Source organism: Nycticebus coucang, chromosome 6, assembly GCF_027406575.1.
Source record: "Nycticebus coucang isolate mNycCou1 chromosome 6, mNycCou1.pri, whole genome shotgun sequence".
Taxonomy (NCBI): domain Eukaryota; kingdom Metazoa; phylum Chordata; class Mammalia; order Primates; family Lorisidae; genus Nycticebus; species Nycticebus coucang.
Genome location: NC_069785.1, coordinates 138,067,664 through 138,088,963, shown reverse-complemented (window position 1 = coordinate 138,088,963; position 21,300 = coordinate 138,067,664). Strand labels below are relative to the sequence as shown.

The following is a 21,300-nucleotide window of genomic DNA, read 5'->3' as shown; positions in this document are numbered from 1 at the left end:
CAGAGCCTCAAGCTGTCACCCTGAGTAGAATGCTGTGGCATCACAGCTCACAGCAACCTCCAACTCTTGGGCTCAAGTGATTCTCCTGCCTCCGCCTCCCAAGTATCTGGGACTACAGGCGCCCGCCACAACGCCCGGCTATTTTTTTTTTTGGCTGCAGCCGTCGTCGTTGTTTGGCAGGCCCGGGCTGGATTTGAACCCACCAGCTTAGATGTATGTGGCTGGTGCCTTAGCCACTTGAGCCACAGGCCCCGAGCCCATAAAGAAATCTTCTAAGAGCTTTCCAATAGGTATACTATAACATTTGACCACGGTAAATACAAAACATACACAGCTGAAACCTCATACTTTAACATGAAAATGGTATGAAGTATAAAACTAGATAATAATTCCTTCAAGAAAATGGTCAATTAGGGAGGTTTAAGGAGGTCAGGGGAATGAGGACACGAATCTGATTATAAAAAGCCTGAGAGAAAAAACTTTTCTATTTTTTTTCTTTTTTTTTTTTTTGTAGAGACAGAGTCTCACTTTATAGCCCTCGGCAGAGTGCCGTGGCCTCACACAGCTCACAGCAACCTCCAACTCCTGGGCTTAAGTGATTCTCCTGCCTCAGCCTCCCGAGCAGCTGGGACTACAGGCGCCCGCCACAATGCCGGGCTATTTTTTGGTTGCAGTTTGGCCGGGGCTGAGTTTGAACCCGCCACCCTCAGTATATGGGGCCGGTACCCCACCGACTGAGCCACAGGTGCCACCTGAGAAAAAACTTTTCTAAATACAAATTGATACATATATTTCTTACCAAGTTCTTCTTGTTTAGAAATATTTTTTTTTCCAAATTAAAGTGGCAGCCAAGCTTTTCCTTGTGGTCCTAGAATTATCTGGAGGTATTTTTAAGTGAGTCTACGATGGTAAAAAGTGAATGATGTTTCCTCTATCATGTCTTTCTTTTTCTTTTTTTGAGACAGGGTCTCACTTTGTCACACTCGGTAGAGTGCCATGGTGTCATAGCTCACAGCAACCTCAAACTCTTGGGCTTAAGCAATTCTCTTGCCTCAGCTTCCCAAGTAGCTGAGACTACGGGCACCTGCCACAACGCCCGGCTATTTTTAGAGACAAGGTCTTCCTCTGGCTCAGGCTGGTGTTTTTCTTTTTCTTTAGTCCTACTTCCCATGTCTGACAAAACCAGCCACTGATACAGATTTTTGCATTTTTTCCAATCTATAAGTGTAAAATGCTATCTCACTGGTCAGAATCTGCATTTTCCTGGGCACTAGTGAGGTTGCACATCTTTTCCAGTGATTCTGTGCCATTCATATTTCTCCTCCTCCTCTCTGAAATGCCTTTGGTCAGTTTTTCTACTGGATTATTTATCTTTTTTGTGATGGTTCAGTTCTTTGTGTACACTAAACACTGTTCTTTTATTCAATTACGTATCTCCTCCTAGCTCATTGCTTTTCTTTTCAGTTTTAAATGGTATTTTTTTTTAAGTTTTTGACATTTATTTCTTAAATGGTATTTTTTAATAATAAAGATGTTTTCACTTCAATGTTGTCAAATCTTTTTTTCAATTAGCACTTTTTTAAATGCCTTATTAAAAAGTTTTACCCATAGGTCATATATTCATCAATATTCTACTCAAAAATACTTCCATTTTGTCTTTCACATTTAGGTCTTTAGTCCACCTATGTGGACTAAATTTATGTTTATATTCTATGTGAGTTAGAAATTTAATTTTAGAATGAAACAACCTCATGCTGAATGATAGTTTGGTTCAGAAAGAGATAAAGGAGGAAATTGTTAAATTCCTCAAACATAACAATAATGAAGACACAAGTTAGCAAAACCTGTAGGATGCAGCAAAAGCAGTTTTAAGGGGAAAACATATTTCATTAGATACCAACATTTGAAAAACACAGAGTGCATCAACAAAATCCTGAACCATCTTATGAAATTGGAAAAAGGAGAACAATCTAATCCCAAACCCAGCAGAAAGAAAGAAATAACCAAAATTAAATCAGAGATTAATGAAATTGAAAACAATCATTCAGAAAATTAATGAAACAAAAAGTTGGTTTTTAAAAAAAAAATAAAATCGATAAACCTTTGGCCAGATTAACTAGAAACGGAAAAGTAAAATTTCTAATAACCTCAATCAGAAACAATAAAGGGGAAATAACAATAGATGCCACAGAGATACAAGAGACCATCTCTGAGTACTACAAGAAACTCTATGCCCACAAATTTGACAATGTGGAGGAAATGGATCTATACCTGGAATCACACCCTCTCCTTAGACTTAACCAAAAATAAATAGATATCTTGAATACACCAATTTTAAGCACTGAGACTGAAGAAACAAAAAAATCTCCCAACAAAAAAATGCCCTAGACTAGATGGCTTCACACCAGAATACTATTAAACCTTCAATGAAGAGCTTATTCCCATACCGCAGAAATTATTCCAAAAAATTGAGAAGAAAGGAATCTTCCCCAACATGTTCTATGAAGCAAACATCACCCTGATACCAAAAGCAGGAAAAGACCCAAGTAAAAAGGAGAATTTCAGACCAATTTCACTAATGAATATAGATGCAAAAACTCTCAATAAAATCCTAGCCAATAGAATATAGCTACACATTTAAAAAAAAAATTATATATCACAATCAAGTAGGCTTCCTCCCAGGGAAGCAAGGCTGGTTTAACATACGCAAGTCCATAAACATAATTCACCATATCAACAGAAGCAAAAACAAAGACCATACAATCCTCTCAATAGATGCAGAAAAGCATTCAATAAAATTCATCATCTTTTCTAATTAGAACACTAAAGAATATTGGCATAGGTGGCACATTTTTTAAACTGATCGAAGCCATCTACAACAAACCCACAGCTAATATTATACTGAAAACAGTAAAACTGAAACCTTTTCCACTTCGAACTGGAACCAGACAAGGTTGTCCTCTATCGCAGTGGTTCTCAACCTTCCTAATGCCACAAGTCTTTAATACAGTTCCTGTGGGTCACAACCCACAGGCCACTGCTCTATCACCACTACTATTCAACATAGTGCTGGAAGTTCTAGACAATGTAATCAGGTAAGAAAAGGAAATAAAGGGCATCCAAATGGGGGCAAATAAGGTCAAACTCTCCCTCTTTGCTGATGATATGATCTTATACTTAGAGAACCCCAAAGACTTAACCACAAGACTCCTGGAAGTATTCAAAAAATACAGTAATGTCTCAGAATATAAAATCAATGTCCACAAATCAGTAGCCTTTGTATATGCCAATAACAGCCAAGTTCAGACGCAAATCAATGACACAATTCCCTTCGCAATAGCGTAAAAAATAAAAATGAAATACCTAGGAATGTACATAACAAAAGTAGTGAAGGACCTCTAGAAAGAAAATTATGAAGCCCTAAGAAAAGAAACAACAGAAGATATTAACAAATGGAAGAATATATCTTGCTCCTGGCTGGGAAGAATCAACATTGTTAAAAACTTCTATACTACCCAAAGCAATCTACAGATTCAATGTAATTCCCATTAAAATACCAACATCATACTTTAAAGATTTGGAAAAAAATAATTCTTCGTTTTGTATGAAACCAGAAAAAATCCCATATAGCGAAGGCATTCCTTAGTAACAAAAACAAAGCCGGGGCATCAGCCTATCAGACTTTAGTCTATACTACAAGGCCATCGTGATCAAAATAGCATGGTGTTGGCACAAAAGTAGAGACAAAGATATATGGAAGCAAATAGAAAACCAGGAGATGAAACTAACGTCTTACAGCAACCTGATTTTTGATAAACCAAACAAGAACATACAATGGGGAAAAGAATCCCTATTCAATAAATGGTGTTGGGAGAACTGGATAAGTACACGTAAAAGACTGAAACTGGACCCACACCTTCCACCACTTAAAAAATTGATTCAAGATGGATTTAAATCTAAGGCATGAAACTATAAAAATCCTTCAAGAAAATGTGGAGAAAATACTTGAAGATAACGTTATGGCTTGGGGAAAGATTTTATGAAGAAGACTTCTGTGGCAATAGCAACAACAACAAAAAAATAAATGGGACTTAACTGAAAAGTTTCTGTACAGCTAAGGAGACACAACCAAAGCAAACAGACAACCTTCAGAATAGAAAATATATTTGCATACTCTAATTCAGACCAAGGTTTGATAACTAGGATCTACAGAGAACTTAAATTAAGCAACACAAAAAGAGCTATCAATCCCATCTATCACTGGGCAAGAGACATGAACAGAAGAACCTTTTCTAAGGGAGACAGTTGAATGGCTAACAAACGTATGAAAAAATGCTCATTGTCCCTAATCATCAGGAAATGCAAATGAAAACCACCCTGAGATATCACCTAACCCCAGTTAGAATGGCCCACATCACAAAGTCTCAAGCTGCAGATGCTGGTGTGGATGTGGAGAGAAGGGAACACTTTTACATTGCTGGTGTAAACTAAAACATTTTTGGAAGGAAGTATGAAGAATCCTCAAAGAACTCAAACTACACCTGTCATTTGATCCTGCAATCCTATTACTGGGTACTCAGAAGAAAAAAAATCATTTTATCATAAGAACATCTGCACTAGACTGTTTATCACAGCTCAATTTATAATCACCAAAATGTAGAAACAACCTAAATGCCCACCACCCTAGGAATGGATTAACAAGCTGTGGTATAGATATGTATACCATAGAATAGTATTCAGCCACCAAAAAGATGGAGATTTTACAGCTTTTTTACTAACCTGGATGGAAGTGGAACACATTCTTCTTAGTGAAGCATCGTAAGAATGAAGAAGCAAGAATCCCGTATACTCAACTCTAATAAGAAGGCAGATGATCTAATACAAGGTAGCGGGTAGGGGAATGAGGGAGCAGAGAGGGGTGTATGACACACCTCGTGGGGGTGGATGCAATTACAAGAGGACTTTACCTAACAAAAGCAATCAGTGTAACCTAGTTCTTTGTACCCTCAATGAATTCCAAACAATAAAAAAGAAAAAGAAATTTAATTTCATTTTCTCCTCCATTTTGATAGCCAGTTATCCCACATCAAAACGTAAAGTAGAAATCCCTCCCCTGGTGATCTGCAATGCCAGACCAGTCAAGTCCCTGTGTGCAAATGTAAAATGTCTTTTTGGCGGTCTCTATCATGTTCCAAGAGTCTACCTGTTCCTGCACCAACAGGATACTTTCTTTATTAGTACAGATCTTATATACATTGAAATCAAGTCTCCGTATTCTTTTCCTTCTTCCTTCAGAGTGTCTTAGCTTTGGGGGGGGCCTCTGGTTATCCATATAAAGTTTTTTTATTTCAGATTAATACGAAGGTACAAACAATTAGGTTACAATGTTTGCATTTGTTAGGTAAGATCCCTGTTGTAGTTGTACCCACACCCAGGAGGTGTGCCATGTACCCTTACATTGTGCCTGTTGGGTGGGAGCTCAACCACCACCTCCTTCCTTCCCTCTCCCTCTAACTTGAATTGAGTTTTTTTTCTTGTGTGGGCACTTGTTAGTTTCTCTACTGGCCTCGTATTAGTATTGAGTACATTGGATGCTTGCTTTTCCATTCTTGTAACACTTTAAGAGGAATGTGTTCCAACTCCACCCAGGTAAATACAAAAGACGTAAAGTCTCCATCTTTTTAAATGGCTGTTGTTACTGAGACTGCCAGTGAAGTCATCCATATAAATTTTAGAATCAATTTGTCGAGGTCCTCAAAATATAATGATGGGATTTTAATTGGAATTAAATGAATCTATAGAAAATTTTTTGAAAGACCAGATAACCACATGATACTGAATTTTGGTATCAATGAACTGGTACATCTTCCTATGTAAGTGGATCTGCTTTCCACTTATTGGAAATAAGTTGCTAATACTAAAATGTGATATTTAAATTGTATTTTCTGTTTGTTGCTGGTATATGGAAAGGCAATTGATTCTTATTCATTGGTCTTCACTTCTGATAAGAAGATATATAATCATAATAACAGCCAGAAAACTATTTGGGATATGTTATGTTAACAATCATTTCAGTTATAAATTAGTAACAATTGGGGTTCTTTCTTATTTCTTTTTATATCTTTCTGTGTTATGATCTCCAGTATAAGGATGAGTAGAAGAGAGGTTAAAGGGAGTGCTTCTCACACTTCACCGTTAAAAGTGATATTCCTGTCAGTTCTTGTTAGAAACTCTTTACCAGGTTAAGAAAGTCCCCTGCCATTTCTAATTGTCTAACACGGATGCTGAATTAAATCCAATGTATTTCTGCCCTCTAGTGAGTTAACCATACCACTTTCTCCTTTATTCATGAAATAGGATGCATGACACTTAAAATTTTCTGATGGATTCTTGGAATAATTACTTGGTCAAGATGTATTATTTTATTTATTCCTAGCTTGCTAATATTTTATTTAGGATTTTTACACCCATGTTCATGTTCAACAAGATTGGTCTTTACTTTTTCTTTCTTGTGCTACCTTTTGGTGATTTTAGAATCAAGACTGGAGAGTTTCCATCTTTTTCTTTTCTCTGGATGAGTCTGTAATATTTGGAATACTCTCTTATTTGCAAGTTTGATAGAACTTCTGTAAAAACATCTGGCCTGATGTTTTCTTTGTGGGAAGATTTTTAACTCCTAATTCATTGTTTTCATAGGTGTAGGACACTTATTTCTTTTACATTTTTTCCTCAGAATTTGTCTATTTCTGTGTGTATTTGTAAATTATTGTAAAAGTTTATCATAATCGTTTTTAATTTCTACATGGTATAAGACTTGCATTTAACACCCCCTTTATTCCTGATATTGTTTATTTGTACCTGCTTTCTTTTCTCTTGATCAATTTTGCAAAGATTTGTTCATTTCATTTCTTTATAAAGAACCAACTTCTATCTTCATTTATCTTCTATATTTTATCTTTATTTTCTATTCAATGTTTTCCGACCTTATTTTTGTTATCTTTCTTCTGCTTTCTATGAATCTATTCTGTTATTCTTTTACTTTCCTCACTAAGTTTTGGTCTTATTAGTTTTCTTTTACAACCATAAGAGTCTATACATTTCCTTCTAAATTCCATTTTCACTCTCTCTCACAAAACTTGATCTGCAGCATTTTCATTATCATTCAATTCAAAGTATTTTAAATTTCCATTATGATTCCTTTTCTGACCCAACTATTGAAAAGTATAATTTTAGGCTCGGTGCCCGTCTGTAGCACAGTGGTTATGGCACCAGCCACATACACCAAGGCTGGCAGGTTCGAACCTGGCCCAGGCCAGCTAACACAACAATGACAACTGCAACAAAAAATAGCCAAATGTTGGGGCGGGCACCTGTAGTCCCAGCTACTTGGGAGGCTGAGGCAAGAAAATAGCTTAAGCCCGGGGCGGTGCCTGTGGCTCAGTGAGTAGGGCGCCAGCCCCATATGCCGAGGGTGGTGGGTTCAAACCCGGCCCTGGCCAAACTGCAACAAAAAAATAGCCGGACGTTGTGGCGGGCGCCTGTAGTCCCAGCTGCTCGGGAGGCTGAGGCAAGAGAATCGCGTAAGCCCAAGAGTTAGAGGTTGCTGTGAGCTGTGTGACGCCAGGGCACTCTACCCGAGGGCGGTACAGTGAGACTCTGTCTCTACAAAAAAAAAAAAAAAAAATTACTAAAAAGAAAATTGCTTAAGCCCAAGAGTCTGAGGTTGCTGTGAGCTGTAACACCACGGCAAACTACCCAGAGCAACATAGTGGAAAAAAAAAAGAAAGAAAAGTATAACTTTAGATTTCTAAGTACATGTCGATTTTTCAATCATGTTTTATTATTAACCTTTACATTAATTGCAGCAAGGTCTGACAATGTGGTCTGTATCATACTGATTCTCTGAAATTTGAAATATTTATAGCTCATATCATAGACCAATAATTAATTTCCCTAACATATAAGAAATCCCATAAATAAAAAGACCAATAATCTAATTTTAAAATGGGCAAAAGGCAATAAACAGTCAATGCACAGGAATGCAAATTCAAATGGCTCAAAAACATATGAAAAGATGCCCAACATTACTTATAATAAAAGAAACAGAGATTGAAAAGCATTTCCTTTTTACCCATCAGACTGGCAAAGATAAAACAAATACCCTGGGTTGGCGAGGGTATGAAGAAACAGGCTGTGTTATATGTTGCTGGTGGGATTGTAAACGAGTAATTAATTATAGAGATTAATTCAGTAAGATCTACCCAAATTACCAACACATATATGGTTTTATCCCACAAGTTCATTCTTAGGAATTTCTTTTATAAAGATACTCACACATGTACAAAATACTCTTTGTAGAAGGGCATTCACTATAAGCTGTTTGTAATAGCAAAAGGTGAAAAATGGGCATCAATAAGCAGCTAGTCCAGTGGTGGAGAATCTGCAGCCTTACGGCTACATTTGGCCTTTGAACTTGCACATTGATAGGATAATTTTCTTTTAGTAAAAATGACTTCTTTTTTTTTTTTGTAGAGACAGAGTTTCACTTTATTGCTCTCAGTAGAGTGCCGTGGCATCACACAGCTCACAGCAACCTCCAACTCCTGGGCTTAGGCGATTCTCCTGCCTCAGCCTCCTGAGCAGCTGGGACTACAGGTGCCCGCCACAACGCCCGGCTATTTTTTTTTGTTGTTGCAGTTTGGCCAGGGCTGGATTTGAACCCACCACCCTCGGTATATGGGGCCGGTGCCCTGCTCACTGAGCCACAGGCGCCGCCCAAAATAACTTCATTTTTAACCAGAACAAAAGCCTATCTGTAAAATAAAACTTCCTACGATGACATGAACTGAAACCCTACCTTTCTGAATTTCAAGTCTTCCAGTAGACTGCATAAATCCAATCCCGTTATCTGCCACACACTGATACAGCCCACTATCTTCTTCAGTGACGCCACTAATTTTCAGCCTGTTTCCTGCAGTTAGATGTCGTGGGGCAGGATGAACAGGCTGAGCATTGTGAAACCAGGTAAGGTTGGGGGCTGGGTTCCCACGAACATCACAGGTGAAGTGTACTGTGGTACCCAGAGGCACAATCTGGTCCTGCAGTCCTTTAGAAATTGAAGCATGTTCTGAAAATAAAACATACAAATTAAACCCTGGACCTCAAGATACACTTTATCTTTTTTTTTTTTTTTTTAGTGTTTATATGCACTAATAATGAACCATCTGAAAATTAAATTAAGGAAATGATCACATTTACAATAGCATCAAAAATAATAAAATACTTAGAAATAATTTAACCAAGAAGAGAAAAGATCTGCAGGCTCAAAATTTTCAGATATACATGAAATAAACTATAGAAGATAAAAATAAATGGAAAGATATCCCATGTTCATGGATTAAAAGTATTCATATTGTTAAAATTTCCATACTATCCTAGGTGAAGATACACTTTTTCAATGATCATATAAGTCATACAAAATCTCTCTACCAGTAACTAGTTGAAATCAAGTTGTCTGTTCACATTGTTCTGTCTGCTGTGGTCATCAATGCATCAGGAATGCATTTTAACTTCCACTAATAGGATGAACTGTATGTTACTAATAAGCCTTTCATAGATGGCTCTACCCACTTAATTCCCCAAAACACACTGGAACATACACACACAAATAGTTTCTAATCCTGGGGGCTTCTGCTAGCATTCAAATGATTAGCTTCAAATAAAAAAAAGTTTCTCTGGATTTCACATTAAACAGACCCAAAACAGAATTATTTCTTCAGAGGTTAAATTATTGTTGTGGTCAACCCTGCTTTTAAAATGTATATAATGGGGGAGGGGGGAACCATCTTTCAGGATCTATAAAGTCAATCTGTACTCCCCAAAGTAAGTCACTTACTGACATCTGTAGTATATGCCTAAATTAAATGATTACACATATTAATCCAGATCTGATTATCACTGAATTTTAAAGCCCACTTGCCACACACTGACATTAATTCTAGTGTTGGTAACCTATATCAGGCCATGATGTAAATAAACACATGCTGAGGGCTTACAAAAATTCAGTTTACTATGAAATCACTTTCTACCCATTATTTTCTGGTTTTCATGAAAATCCTGTTTTGATAAAGGAAAACATTTTCTGCTGTTACATATGATTCTGATAGGTAGCTGGTTAAAAATGTAGAAATGTGAGTAGAAATAAAGCCTATTTCCTGAGTCAGAGATAGGTGAAAATATCCCAAAAGGGAAAATAAAACAGATTCTTTTTGAGGATGACCTTTCTAGTCAGTACCATTTTTTTTTTTTTGGAGATAAGAGTCTCATTCTGTTGCCCAGGCTAGAGTGCCTTGGCCTCCCCAACAGCTGGGACTACAGATGCCTGCTACAATGACTGGCTAATTTTTCTATTTTTTTAGTAGAGATGAGGTCTCACTTTGCTCAGGCTGGTCTTGAACTCCTGGCCTCAAGCAATCCTCCTGCCTCAGCCTCCCAGACAGGTAGAGCTACAAGTGTGAGCCACTACACCCAACCAGTACCCTTAGTTACAACTACCGGATACTACACACAGAGACACCCAAGAATCTCCCATTCTGCTGACTTCTACTTTCCTTCCTCCTTGTCATAAAAAGGGAAAACAAGCTGTGCCACGGAACTAGGTTGGGGTGAGGTTCCGAAGAACATTCCATGAGCAATGTTCTGTGAGATCCAGAAATATAGCCTACTTCATCAGTCCTTCAAAAAAAATGAAGGCTGTTCCAGCTATAGGTGTAAACATTTCTAGATATTTCCAATGTCATTTGTAGTTCACAAACAGATCTTTCCTTCAAACATCAATTAGACCAGAAAAATGGCTCCAATTGAAAAAAAAAATTTGATTAAGTAACACCTTACCAAGTACGTTAACCATGTAAGTCACTTGTTTCACATCTCCAGACTCATTTCCCACCACACAAGAATAGTTTCCAGAGTCCACTGGGTCAATGCTGTCTGTGGCAAGATGGGAATACAACCTTCTCCAGCTGCCTCCGGGAGCAACAGCCAGCCCGTCCTTCAGCCAATGCACCTGAGAAGCTGAGACCCCACTCACCACACATTCCAAGGTCACAGGACTGCGGGAAAGAACAGCCCAGGCCTGTGAAAGGGTGGGGTGAAGAATGTGAAAATTATCTGCAGAAAGGCCTGGAAAAGGAAAAGATACAAAAGATTATCAGAAGTGTTTGTCTCCAGTCTCGCCCTTACTACAGCTCTGAGTATCCCTACGTTCCCATCTACCCCTCTTCATATGGAAAGGTCCTACATAGTAGCTAAACCCTTCTTAGTGGAGGATTGGTTTATAGCCCAATTAGGAGTTTGCACATGTGGGGCTCTCAACAGGTTCAGGAGCCACTGCGCTACTGTGTCCTGACTGCTGGTACTTCTCAATCTAAATTGAGATTACCTTAATCTAAAAATCAGCAATAACTTTCATTATACCTGAAAGAAAGAGATCTCTTTGTTTCATAATTTACAATTAGCACCAATTTAATCACCACTGCAATAAAGTTATATTTCTTCCATAATTCCTTTTTGTTTGAGCAGAGGACAAAATTCCCCATATGTATTCACTGTCACCTTGACCAAAATCCTTTCTATAAAATTGTTATATTTTAAAACATGTAGGTGCTACTCTATAATACATTAACATATTTACTTTTTTGTAAGACTTTCTTTTGATAAACAAATAGGATCTTTGAAAAAGAAACTCTCATTTTCCAACATTTTATGAAGAATAATTTTGAAGACTTCCTTTTCTAGTTACCATTTTTCTCTCAAATACTTACGACTAACAAGCAGTTTGTGGCCAATAGGTTCAACTTTTAATTCATGTGTGACAGGATTATAAACTGCACATTTGTATGATCCCTTGTCCTCTAAGGATACATTCAAAATCTGAAGGTTCCCTGATGGAAGGATCAAGTAATTCTCTGAGGAAGGAAGGCAGTTCAGTTAGGCCTCTCCCTTTGTGATGAACACCACAGCTAAAGCCAACAAAGCTTAGCAGCTAAGCCTCACATTCAGACATGAGCCAAGCAATCAGGGAGACATCACTGAATGAAAGAAGGGGAACGTCAAAGTAGAAAAGCAAAAAAAAAAAACAAAACTCAACAGCGCTGGCATAATGTAACTGAGCCTCGCAGAGACCTTTTCCTAACAGGTGGTGAATCTGAAAGTAAGAAGCTTAGAGGCACAGTGACCACAGCTAGCACCTGGGCAAATCCCACAGCAGCACTGGTCACATCATCCTCGTTCATTTTCTTTTTCAACTAATACACATCAAGTTCTATTTTCTGCCAATGTGGCCCAGGCACAAGTGATAGAGCAGGGAAGAAAGCAGGCAAAGGACCTGGGCTGGCAGAGAGAGGCACGTGATAAACAAGCAACAAAACCATGTGTAACAATTTCAGGTATGATAAATTCTATGAAGAAATAAAGGGGACAGAGGGGCAGGCACCACTTTAGACAGGCCCATGAAGGGAGCCTTCTGTGAAGAAGCTGGACCTGAGCAGGGGCTGGAAGGAGCCCTCAGGGAGGGTCGGTCACCTGTTCACTGTAACCAATGACTGCAGCACAGACACAACGCATCCCACACATTCTTGCTTCCACGGACACAGGCACACAGAGCTCAACAGTGGGCTGTTTAATCTGTTCTGAGTGCACCACTGGCTCTTCATAAAAGGTCTCACCTGTCGAATGTTTCAGCCATTTTCCCCGGATTTTATAGCGCACCTCAGCTTTGGGGTTACTCTCTGGTACCCTGCAGCCAATAAAACCAGAACTTTTTTCTTCCGCTGTAATAACATGGTTTGTGGATGAACCAAAATCACCAAGAACTGAAATAAATAAGATAAATACAAATTTGAATTATCTTTCCCAAAGGAAACTGAAAAACTAGAAATAACATCTACAGTATGGTCTTTGCAGCCCTAATCCCAGTCCACAGGGTAGCATGAGCTTTTCATCCCAGAAAGCAGTGGGGCAAGGAAACATAATTGAGGACTGTGACCAAAGTCATAGCACCCTCCTTGATAAGTCAGTGCTTCCAGGACAGCATAAAAACATAAACTGTTCCTAACATGTCTAGGAGAGCTATAAAGCATAATTATTTCCATTCTGTCAAGATAAATCTTTTCAACCCAGTCCCTCATCGAAACTCCTTATGGAGGATGGCACCTGTGGCTCAAGGAGTAGGGCGCCAGCCCCATATACCTGAGGTCATGGGTTCAAGCCTGGCCCTGGCCAAAAACTGCAACAACAACAAAAAACTCCTTATGGATCTTTATTATTCTGTTTGTAGCTACTCACGCTGCAATAAATGGTTTCTGCGAATAAACACAGGACATCAAAAAAAAAAAGCAATTTAACACTTAAGAGTATCTGAACACATAAGTGTCAGCTCACTGCAGACAGACTTGTAGGCATGGCAGCTGCACCAGCACTCCGGGGTGTGTCTTGGTGCTATGGGTCCCAGCTCTATAAAAACCGGCTCTTCCCAGTTATGATGAACTCACTGCTCCTGGGGAATCCAGGCCTGTTCTGTAGATGGGGCTGCCCTTACAAAGACTTCTCCATTGCTTCCATCACCATTTGGAAGGCAAATGGCTCAAACTTACTAAGAAAAACCATGCATTCCAGATTTTGTGTAAGTTCAATACGCAACATTCCTTTCTTTATAGTCAGTTATTATTTTCCTGCTTCTTTAGCCTTGTTTCAATTAAATAAATTAAAAGCACTCAATAATCAAGGCAAATAATGCAAGTAGACACAAAGAAAGATAGAGACGGCATGAAATGGCTGAGAGTCAAAGTAGACAACAGCCTCTCTGTTGTTGTCAATACTAAGGACTTATAAATACTCAAAAAGAGAAAACTGTCATGTGAAACGTTAAAAAAAAAGAAGGAAAAGTTATTTCCACATTATTCCTCAGAAGAAGATACAGGCAGGCTCACAGAGGTAAACGTGCCTTTTCCAAGTCACACAGTGAGAGCCAAGGCTGGGGTGAGGACACCTACATGCTTCACACCAAAGCCTGTGCTCTTCCCGCTATTCAAAAAGAGACAAAATTAAACTCACTTGCAGTGGATACCTTTGCAGGGCCACTCACAATTGCACCGACACTGTTGTTGGCAATGCACTGGTAGGAACCCAAAAGGTGGGGGCTCAGGGAAGAAATGGTCAAAGTCCCCTGATGAATCTGAATATGTTCCATGTTTCCATCCAGTCTTTTCCCATCATGCAACCATGAGATATGAGCGGTCACAGGTTTGGCTGAACAACGAAGTACCACAGGTCTACCAAATTTCTGGATAGCAGAGAGGGGCTCGGAAATAAAATGAGGTGCCAAGTCTACAACAGAACATTCCCCATGTGCAAAGAAACAGGGAGAGAAAGAAGAGCACATTAAACACATCTCATCCGCATCTCTAAAGGTAATCTCTCTCCCTCTCTCTCCCTCTCTCTCTCTCTCTCTTTTTTTTTTAGGACAGAGCCTCACACTGTGCCCTGGGGTTGAGTGCTATGGCATCATAGCTCCTAGCTGCCTCAAACTCCTGGGCTTAAGCGATTCTCTTCCCTCAGCCTTCCAAGTAGCTGGGACTACAGGCACCTGCCACAGTGCCGGGATAGTTTTAGAGATAGGGTCTCACTCTTGTCAGGCTGGTCTCAAACTCCTAAGCTCAAGCAATCCACCTGCCTCAGCCTCTCAGAATGTTAGGATTACAGGCATGAGCCACTACGCCCGGCCTTAAAGGCAATCTCTTACTTCCTCTATGTATATTAGGGTTCTTGATACTTGTAAAAGTGCTAGTAAAATTCTCACAAAGGACTTGACAATTAGAGTAGAACATACAAAAATGCTTATGTATAAGTCAGATATAACACAAATCCTACTAGTGAGAAATAGCGAATTTCTTTTTTAACAGTGACTTGTGAAAAATGAAAGAAGTGAAAAGGTGAAGATGACTTTCCAAATAAGAAAACGGGAAGTCAGGGTGTGAGAGTAAGTTATGTTATAAATGAAGTCAATGGCACTTCTTTAGTGCTTCACTTCAGCAAAAAATAACGTTCAACTTTTAAGAAGCAGAAATAAAAAAACTCACAAATGAAATACAAACTCTATCCCTCCTTCAATATAAGCTTAATATTTTATCTGGTATTAGAAATAGTTTCATTTGTTATGGCCATTCCTTCAGGAACTTGGAAGGGGGGGGTGTTCTTACACTAACGTATCAATACAGATTCTCCTCCTCTCCAAAAGAAGGAGGGAGCAGGAATATCATCTGGTGGAATAAAGTACTTACAAGAAAAAAAAAATCAATGAATTATTATTAAATCTACTTTTATAGGATATTTAATCAGAAATGAAGATTAAGCAGCATGCTTCTTTTGGCTAACTCTGGAGTGGTAGCAAAACACAAACAACCAATTTTTTCCCTTACCAAATGTAATATAGTTAGTTATATCGTATTTTAATGGGTAATATATATATAAATATTACTCAATGGATACACATTACTGAATTTGTATGTACTTATATAACTACTTTTACATAATTCTAAAATAAAATGAAATACATGTGGGCCACGTATTGGGCTTGAAGTTTATACATACATTTAACAGTAAACACGTTTAAGCTTTTTAGAAATCCAAAGAGGTACATAAATAAACTAGGCAAGGTCATGAAAGAAAGTGGCAGATGGGATTTAAAACAAGTTCTCCCACTCCAGGGTGAATATGTGTATTATACCATGCTGGTTCTAAAACTTCTCTGTGGTGGTATATATTTAGCATTTTATTCCTTATCATTTCCAAATTCAAAAATCTGTAACATATCCTTTCATGATTAGAAAATATTTACTTTTAAGGCAACGAAAGGAATAAATTACAAGGACAAGGATGCTAATGCTCAAAATACTACCTAAGAGATCCTAAAATTGCCTAATTAATCAATTTTTAAAATCTCATAACTGGTCAAACAAATCTTAGAAACATCTTTAGAAACCCCTACTATGAGCTAGGCATGGTGGCTCATACCTGTAATAGTAGCACTTTGGGAAGCTGAGACAGAAGGATGGCTAGAGGCCAGGAGTTTAAGACCAGCCTAAGCAACAAAGTAAGACTCCCATCTCTACATAAAGTAGGAAAATTATCCAAGTGTGGAGGCCTGTCTCTGTAGTCCCAGCGACTCAGGAGGCTGAGGCAGGAGGTTTGCTTGAGCCCAGGAGTTTGAGGTTGCCATAAACTACGATTAGATACTATTGCACCCCTGCACTCTTACCAAGATCACAGAGTGAGACCATGTCTCAACAAGAAGGAAAGGAGAAAAGGGAAGAGAGGGACGGAGGAGAGGGGAGAAACCCACTATTACTGGCAATGCCTTAAAGTCAAATCTGTCTCCTGCAGGGTTAAGAGAAAAGGCTTTGGACCAAGCACTCTTCAGTTCTTACCTGAACTCACCGAAGAGCACAGCATCAGGAGAGTGAGAAACATTTGTATCCATGAAGGTCCAGGATCTGGATGCATAGCGCCGAATTACAGAAGAAAGAAGGACAGACTTTCAGAGCAAAACGCAGGCCTTGGCTCACTGAGAAACATTTTAAAAGAAAAAAAAAGTCTAAACCACAAAAATCATTGAAATCTTTCACTTGCACCACTGGAGTGGTGGCTGCTGTCTGGTGTAAAAGCTCTCTACACAGCCTGACAGATAACAGCACACTCAATGACCCATCTCTGCCCAATTCACAAACTGGTCTCCCAACACTAAATTAAGAGCTTGAAGGTTCACTCATTGTTCCCAGGTTATTAGGCTTCCCCTTCCTGCTCGTTCCAGACAGATTTGACTGTCTATAGCATCTTTCTATTTACACACCTAAAAGCACGTAAAAGTCAGCACAACCAATGTGCCTTCCTCCTCTCCATTCTCTGAAATAGTTAACTAGAAAACCAGCAAATAGCGGCTAACACACACACATGCTCACTACAGGCAAACACCATTTCTATGCTTTCAATGCACTAATCCTCACAGCAACCCTCTGAGATGCTACCACTGGTTTTCTTCTCTCAGTTCAGATAGGACCCTCAGGCTCATGGACTGGTCCAGTGGAAAGAACCAAGTGCAGGAAAAAGGAGTACACAGAAGGCTGGGCCAGGCCACACCCAGCCTTAGGGGCCACAGTGGAGGCTGTGGGATTTATTATAAATGCAACTGCAATCCCTGAGAGGACTTAGAGAAGGTACATGATGGGATCTCATTTATACTTTAAAGAGATCCTTGGCTTGTGGAGAACAAACTAGCAAGGGGCAGGAATGGAAAACGGAGGTCAAGCACCAGAGAATGTGATCACCCAGGCACAGGTAAGAGCAGCTCATCCAGCTTGGAGGTGGTGAGAAGCAGCTAGACTCAGAATATGCTCTGAAGGCAAAGCCAACAGGAGGTGCCGAGGCCTGGACATGAAGTGTGGGATAAAGAGATGCGCCAAGGACAACCCTTGTTTCTCAGTGAAACAAAAGCAATAGCTCCGTTCACTGAAATGGGGATGACTGGCGGGGGAGACAGATGCAGAAGAGGGTGGTCAGCAGTCCTGTTCTGGTGAAGGTGAGTGGGAGGCATCAATTAGAAGGAGGCACCATGTACTACAGCCAAGCTGCCAGTGGCACGCATACGGGGAGGGTCAAGCTGGAAGTGTAGATTTTAGACATGTGAAAGCCTTGGCACAGATAAGCCTCTCTAAGGAAAGTAAGTTCAGAGGACCAGGGAAAAGAGAAGAGAAGAGAGACCAGGGAAGAACCTGGATACCCCAACATTTAGAGATGGAACAGAGAGAAGGAAGTGGCAACGGAGGCTCAGAAAAGGCAGTCAATGAAATAGGAAGAAATCCAGGACAGTGTTGTTTCCAGGGAGAAAATGAAAAACATTTCTAGAAGAAGATTGATCGATGGTCTCAAACACTGATGAGACACCAACAGAAAGTGCCAGTGGGGATCACTGGTGGCAGTGGCCAGCACGTGGCGATGGGTTCAGGATGCAACAGGGGGAGGACGCAGAAAGCTCTCCTTCGAGGGTCCTTCTATGTGAGGGCAGCAGGCAACAGACCTGCTAAAAAATGGATGGCAGTCAAGGAGTGTGGTTTCTTTTACTAGAGAGATAGTATGGCATGTTTAGCAAAACTTTAAAAATTTTACAAAACCCAGCACTGGCAAGGATGTGGGTAAAAATCACTATCGTATATTATTAGTAGAAATGTAATCAGGAAGTTCTCTTTGAAGGTAATTTGGCAATATATATCAAAAATCACTTACTCATGCAATAAATATTTATTGAATGTTTATCCTATCCTAGGTACTAACCCAGAAGCTGGAGATTCAGCAATTAAAAATATACAAATAAAAATAAGTAACTGAGACAAAAATTTATACCTTACCTATGTTCAAGTGGAACGGATTGGTAGCAAACAAGATAAATAAAATTAGTAAAAGTAGCAATGTCCACGCCACCCTTCAGATACGGTTCTTTCCCTTCTGTGCCACCTCTGTACCTTGAGGCGTCGACCATCGCACCATTACTCTGTTGTGCAACTTTTCTGGTTACATAACTATGACTTCTTTGAAGGCAAGAATGGTATCTGTTTTTTTTTTTTTTGTAGTTTGGCCGGGGCTGGGTTTGAACCCGCCACCTCCAGCATATGGTGCTGGTGCCCCACTCCTTTGAGCCACAGGCACCACCCCAAGAATGATATCTTTTTTGTGTGTGTGTGTGGTTTTTGGCCGAGGCTGGGTTTGAACCCACCACCTCCAGCATATGGGACTGGTGCCCTATCCCTTTGAGCCACAGGCGCCGCCCAAGAATGATATCATTTTAACTTTGTAAGATTCTAATGCCCAGCAGAAAGTAGACCTACATGAATGGTTCTTAAAATGAATGAAATACCTTAAGATAACACAATCCCAAAAGTACCCTAAAAAGTAGTGTTTAATCATCTCATCTGAATTCAGCATATTCTAGCTATATTATATGTTCCCCTGCTCATTTATTCATTCACATGTACAACGTTAAAAATCAGTGCCTAGGGCGGCGCCTGTGGCTTAGTCGGTGAGGCGCTGGCCCCATATACTGAGGGTGGCGGGTTCAGACCCGGCCCCTGCCAAACTGCAACCAAAAAAAAATATAGCCGGGCATTGTGGCGGGCGCCTGTGGTCCCAGCTACTCGGGAAGGCTGAGGCAGGACAATCGCTTGAGCCCAGGAGTTGGAGGTTGCTGTGAGCGGTGTGAGGCCACAGCACTCTACAGAGGGCCATGAAGTGAGACTCTGTCTCTACAAAAAAAAAAAAAAAAAAAATCAGTGCCTACTACACACCAGGCACTATGCTAGATGAGGGTACTGTGTCTGCAAGTTCTGCCCCACATTCCTGCCTTGTCAGGGCTGCACAGAGGACCTACGACTACGGGTTATAACAGCTTTTAATGACAATGCAGTATCACTGAAATTTTAGAAATGAGAGTTTATGTGCATTTTTATTTATGCAAAGAAAGGTTAAACCCAATCATTAATAAAACCAGGTAGTAAAACAAAGCAAGGAACCTTAAGTATAGCTTTATTTATTTATTTATTTTTTGAGACACAGTCTCACTATGTCATCCTCGGTAGAGTGCTACGGCATCACAACTCACAGCAACCTCCAACTCTTGCGCTTATGCAATTCTCTTGCCTCAGCCTCCCAAGTAGCTGGGACTACAGGTGCCCGGCTATTTTTTTGTTGCAGTTGAAATTATTGTCTAGCAGGCCAGGGCTGAGTTCGAACCCACCAGCCCTGGTGTATGTGGCCAGTGCCCTAACCACTGAGCTACGGGCACCGAGTCAAGTACAGCTTTTAATAAATCAATCTGTATCTCCCAGAACCTGCTCGTCATCTTATGCCAGATACCCCAAAGTCTCAAAATTGCAAACTCAAGTTTAACTAGGTCATGGATATTAGGTCATGAATTGCCTCTCAAATTTTTTCTTGTTCATCTCTCCTAAAAAGTAAAAGAGGACATACTGGCACCACTCATCAGCAGTAGAGTCCAGCTGTGTGAAAACATTTTGGGTTTATTTGAACTCTCACTCAGTTCAGGGCCAGGAGCTGACACACCACTGGTAAGCAGTCAAGGCAAAGTAAACATCCCAGTAGCCTGATAACAGGAGGCATTTCCCTAAGAAAATGAGGACGAGAAGGATGTTCCTTCCTCTTGCCAAATCTTTCTTCGACTATTTATTTACTTATTAAAAAGCAGTGAAACAACAACTTTCAGAGTCAACTTTAACCTTAGCATGTGACCTACTGAGTTACTTTACAGCTATCCTTTAAAGATTCAGAGCTCATGACTGCTACCTAAATACCCCATGGCATCTCTTTTACTACATCCACCTTTCTATTAGGTTGCTCTTAACATGCTGTTAGCAGATTTGGGAAAGAACCTAAGACCACAAAAGGCACTCACTAAATACCTGTTGGCAGAGTTTGTATTTATCCACGGCAACCTTGCTCAGCTTGCAGGAGAACTGTGATAATGAGAACAAGGAGATGGATTCCGTTGTTCAGTGGGTCAAGTAGTTTGACATTATAGTCAGCAGCTGCCAACAGCACCCCAGGTCCAAGCTCACAAGTAAATATCACCGACCACACAGAGGGTGAGGTATGCATAAGTCAGAGTATGTTCATTAGAACTATGAGGAAATTATTCAATGTTCTGTCATTTTCAAAAGTACTTTCTTTTCTTTTTTTTTTTTTTTTTTTTTTTGAGACGGAGTCAAGCTGTCGCCCTGCGTAGAGTACCATGGCATCACAGCTCACAGCAACCTCAAAATCTAGGGCTTAAGCGATTCTCTTGCCTCAGCCTCCCAGGTAGCTGGGACTACAGGAGCCCATCAGAATACCGGGCTATTTTTTGGTTGTAGTTGTCATTGTTGTTTGGCAGGCCCAGGCTGGATTTGAACCCGCCAGCTCTGTTGTATGTGGCTGGTGCCCTAGCCTCTTGAGCTACAGGCACCTAGCCCAAAAGTATTTCTTTGTCAAAAAAAGAAACCCTTAGTGTTGTTAGTGTTATTGCTATCTGGCTATTAAATTATTAGAAAATCAAATATATACATAATGTATATAATTATAATATACAGTAGAACCTCCATAGCACCCTACACTGACCACCTCCTTAAGTTGACCTAATTTTCAAGGACTGGACATGCACCACATGTACGTATCAGTATAGTAGGCTTAGTTCCTTATGTT

The 21,300-nt window shown here is 39.8% G+C and overlaps 1 protein-coding gene across 7 annotated transcripts in view; it reads right to left on the bottom strand.

Annotated features, from left to right (window-relative positions):
- CDON (cell adhesion associated, oncogene regulated) overlaps positions 1-21,300 on the bottom strand; it is a 109,706-nt gene that overhangs the window by 57,108 nt on the left and 31,298 nt on the right. For 5 of the 7 annotated variants that reach the window (XM_053595430.1, XM_053595433.1, XM_053595428.1 and 2 more), the window contains 6 exons: positions 16,485-16,621; positions 14,113-14,385; positions 12,726-12,872; positions 11,823-11,966; positions 10,894-11,181; positions 8,858-9,127 (listed from right to left, as the gene is read on the bottom strand). In XM_053595430.1, the coding sequence (XP_053451405.1) occupies positions 8,858-9,127; positions 10,894-11,181; positions 11,823-11,966; positions 12,726-12,872; positions 14,113-14,385; positions 16,485-16,560 (1,198 nt within the window). In that variant the 5' untranslated portion in view covers positions 16,561-16,621. The remainder of the gene's footprint in view (positions 1-8,857; positions 9,128-10,893; positions 11,182-11,822; positions 11,967-12,725; positions 12,873-14,112; positions 14,386-16,484; positions 16,622-21,300) is intronic. The other 2 variants (XM_053595432.1, XM_053595431.1) reach the window with 1 other exon arrangement.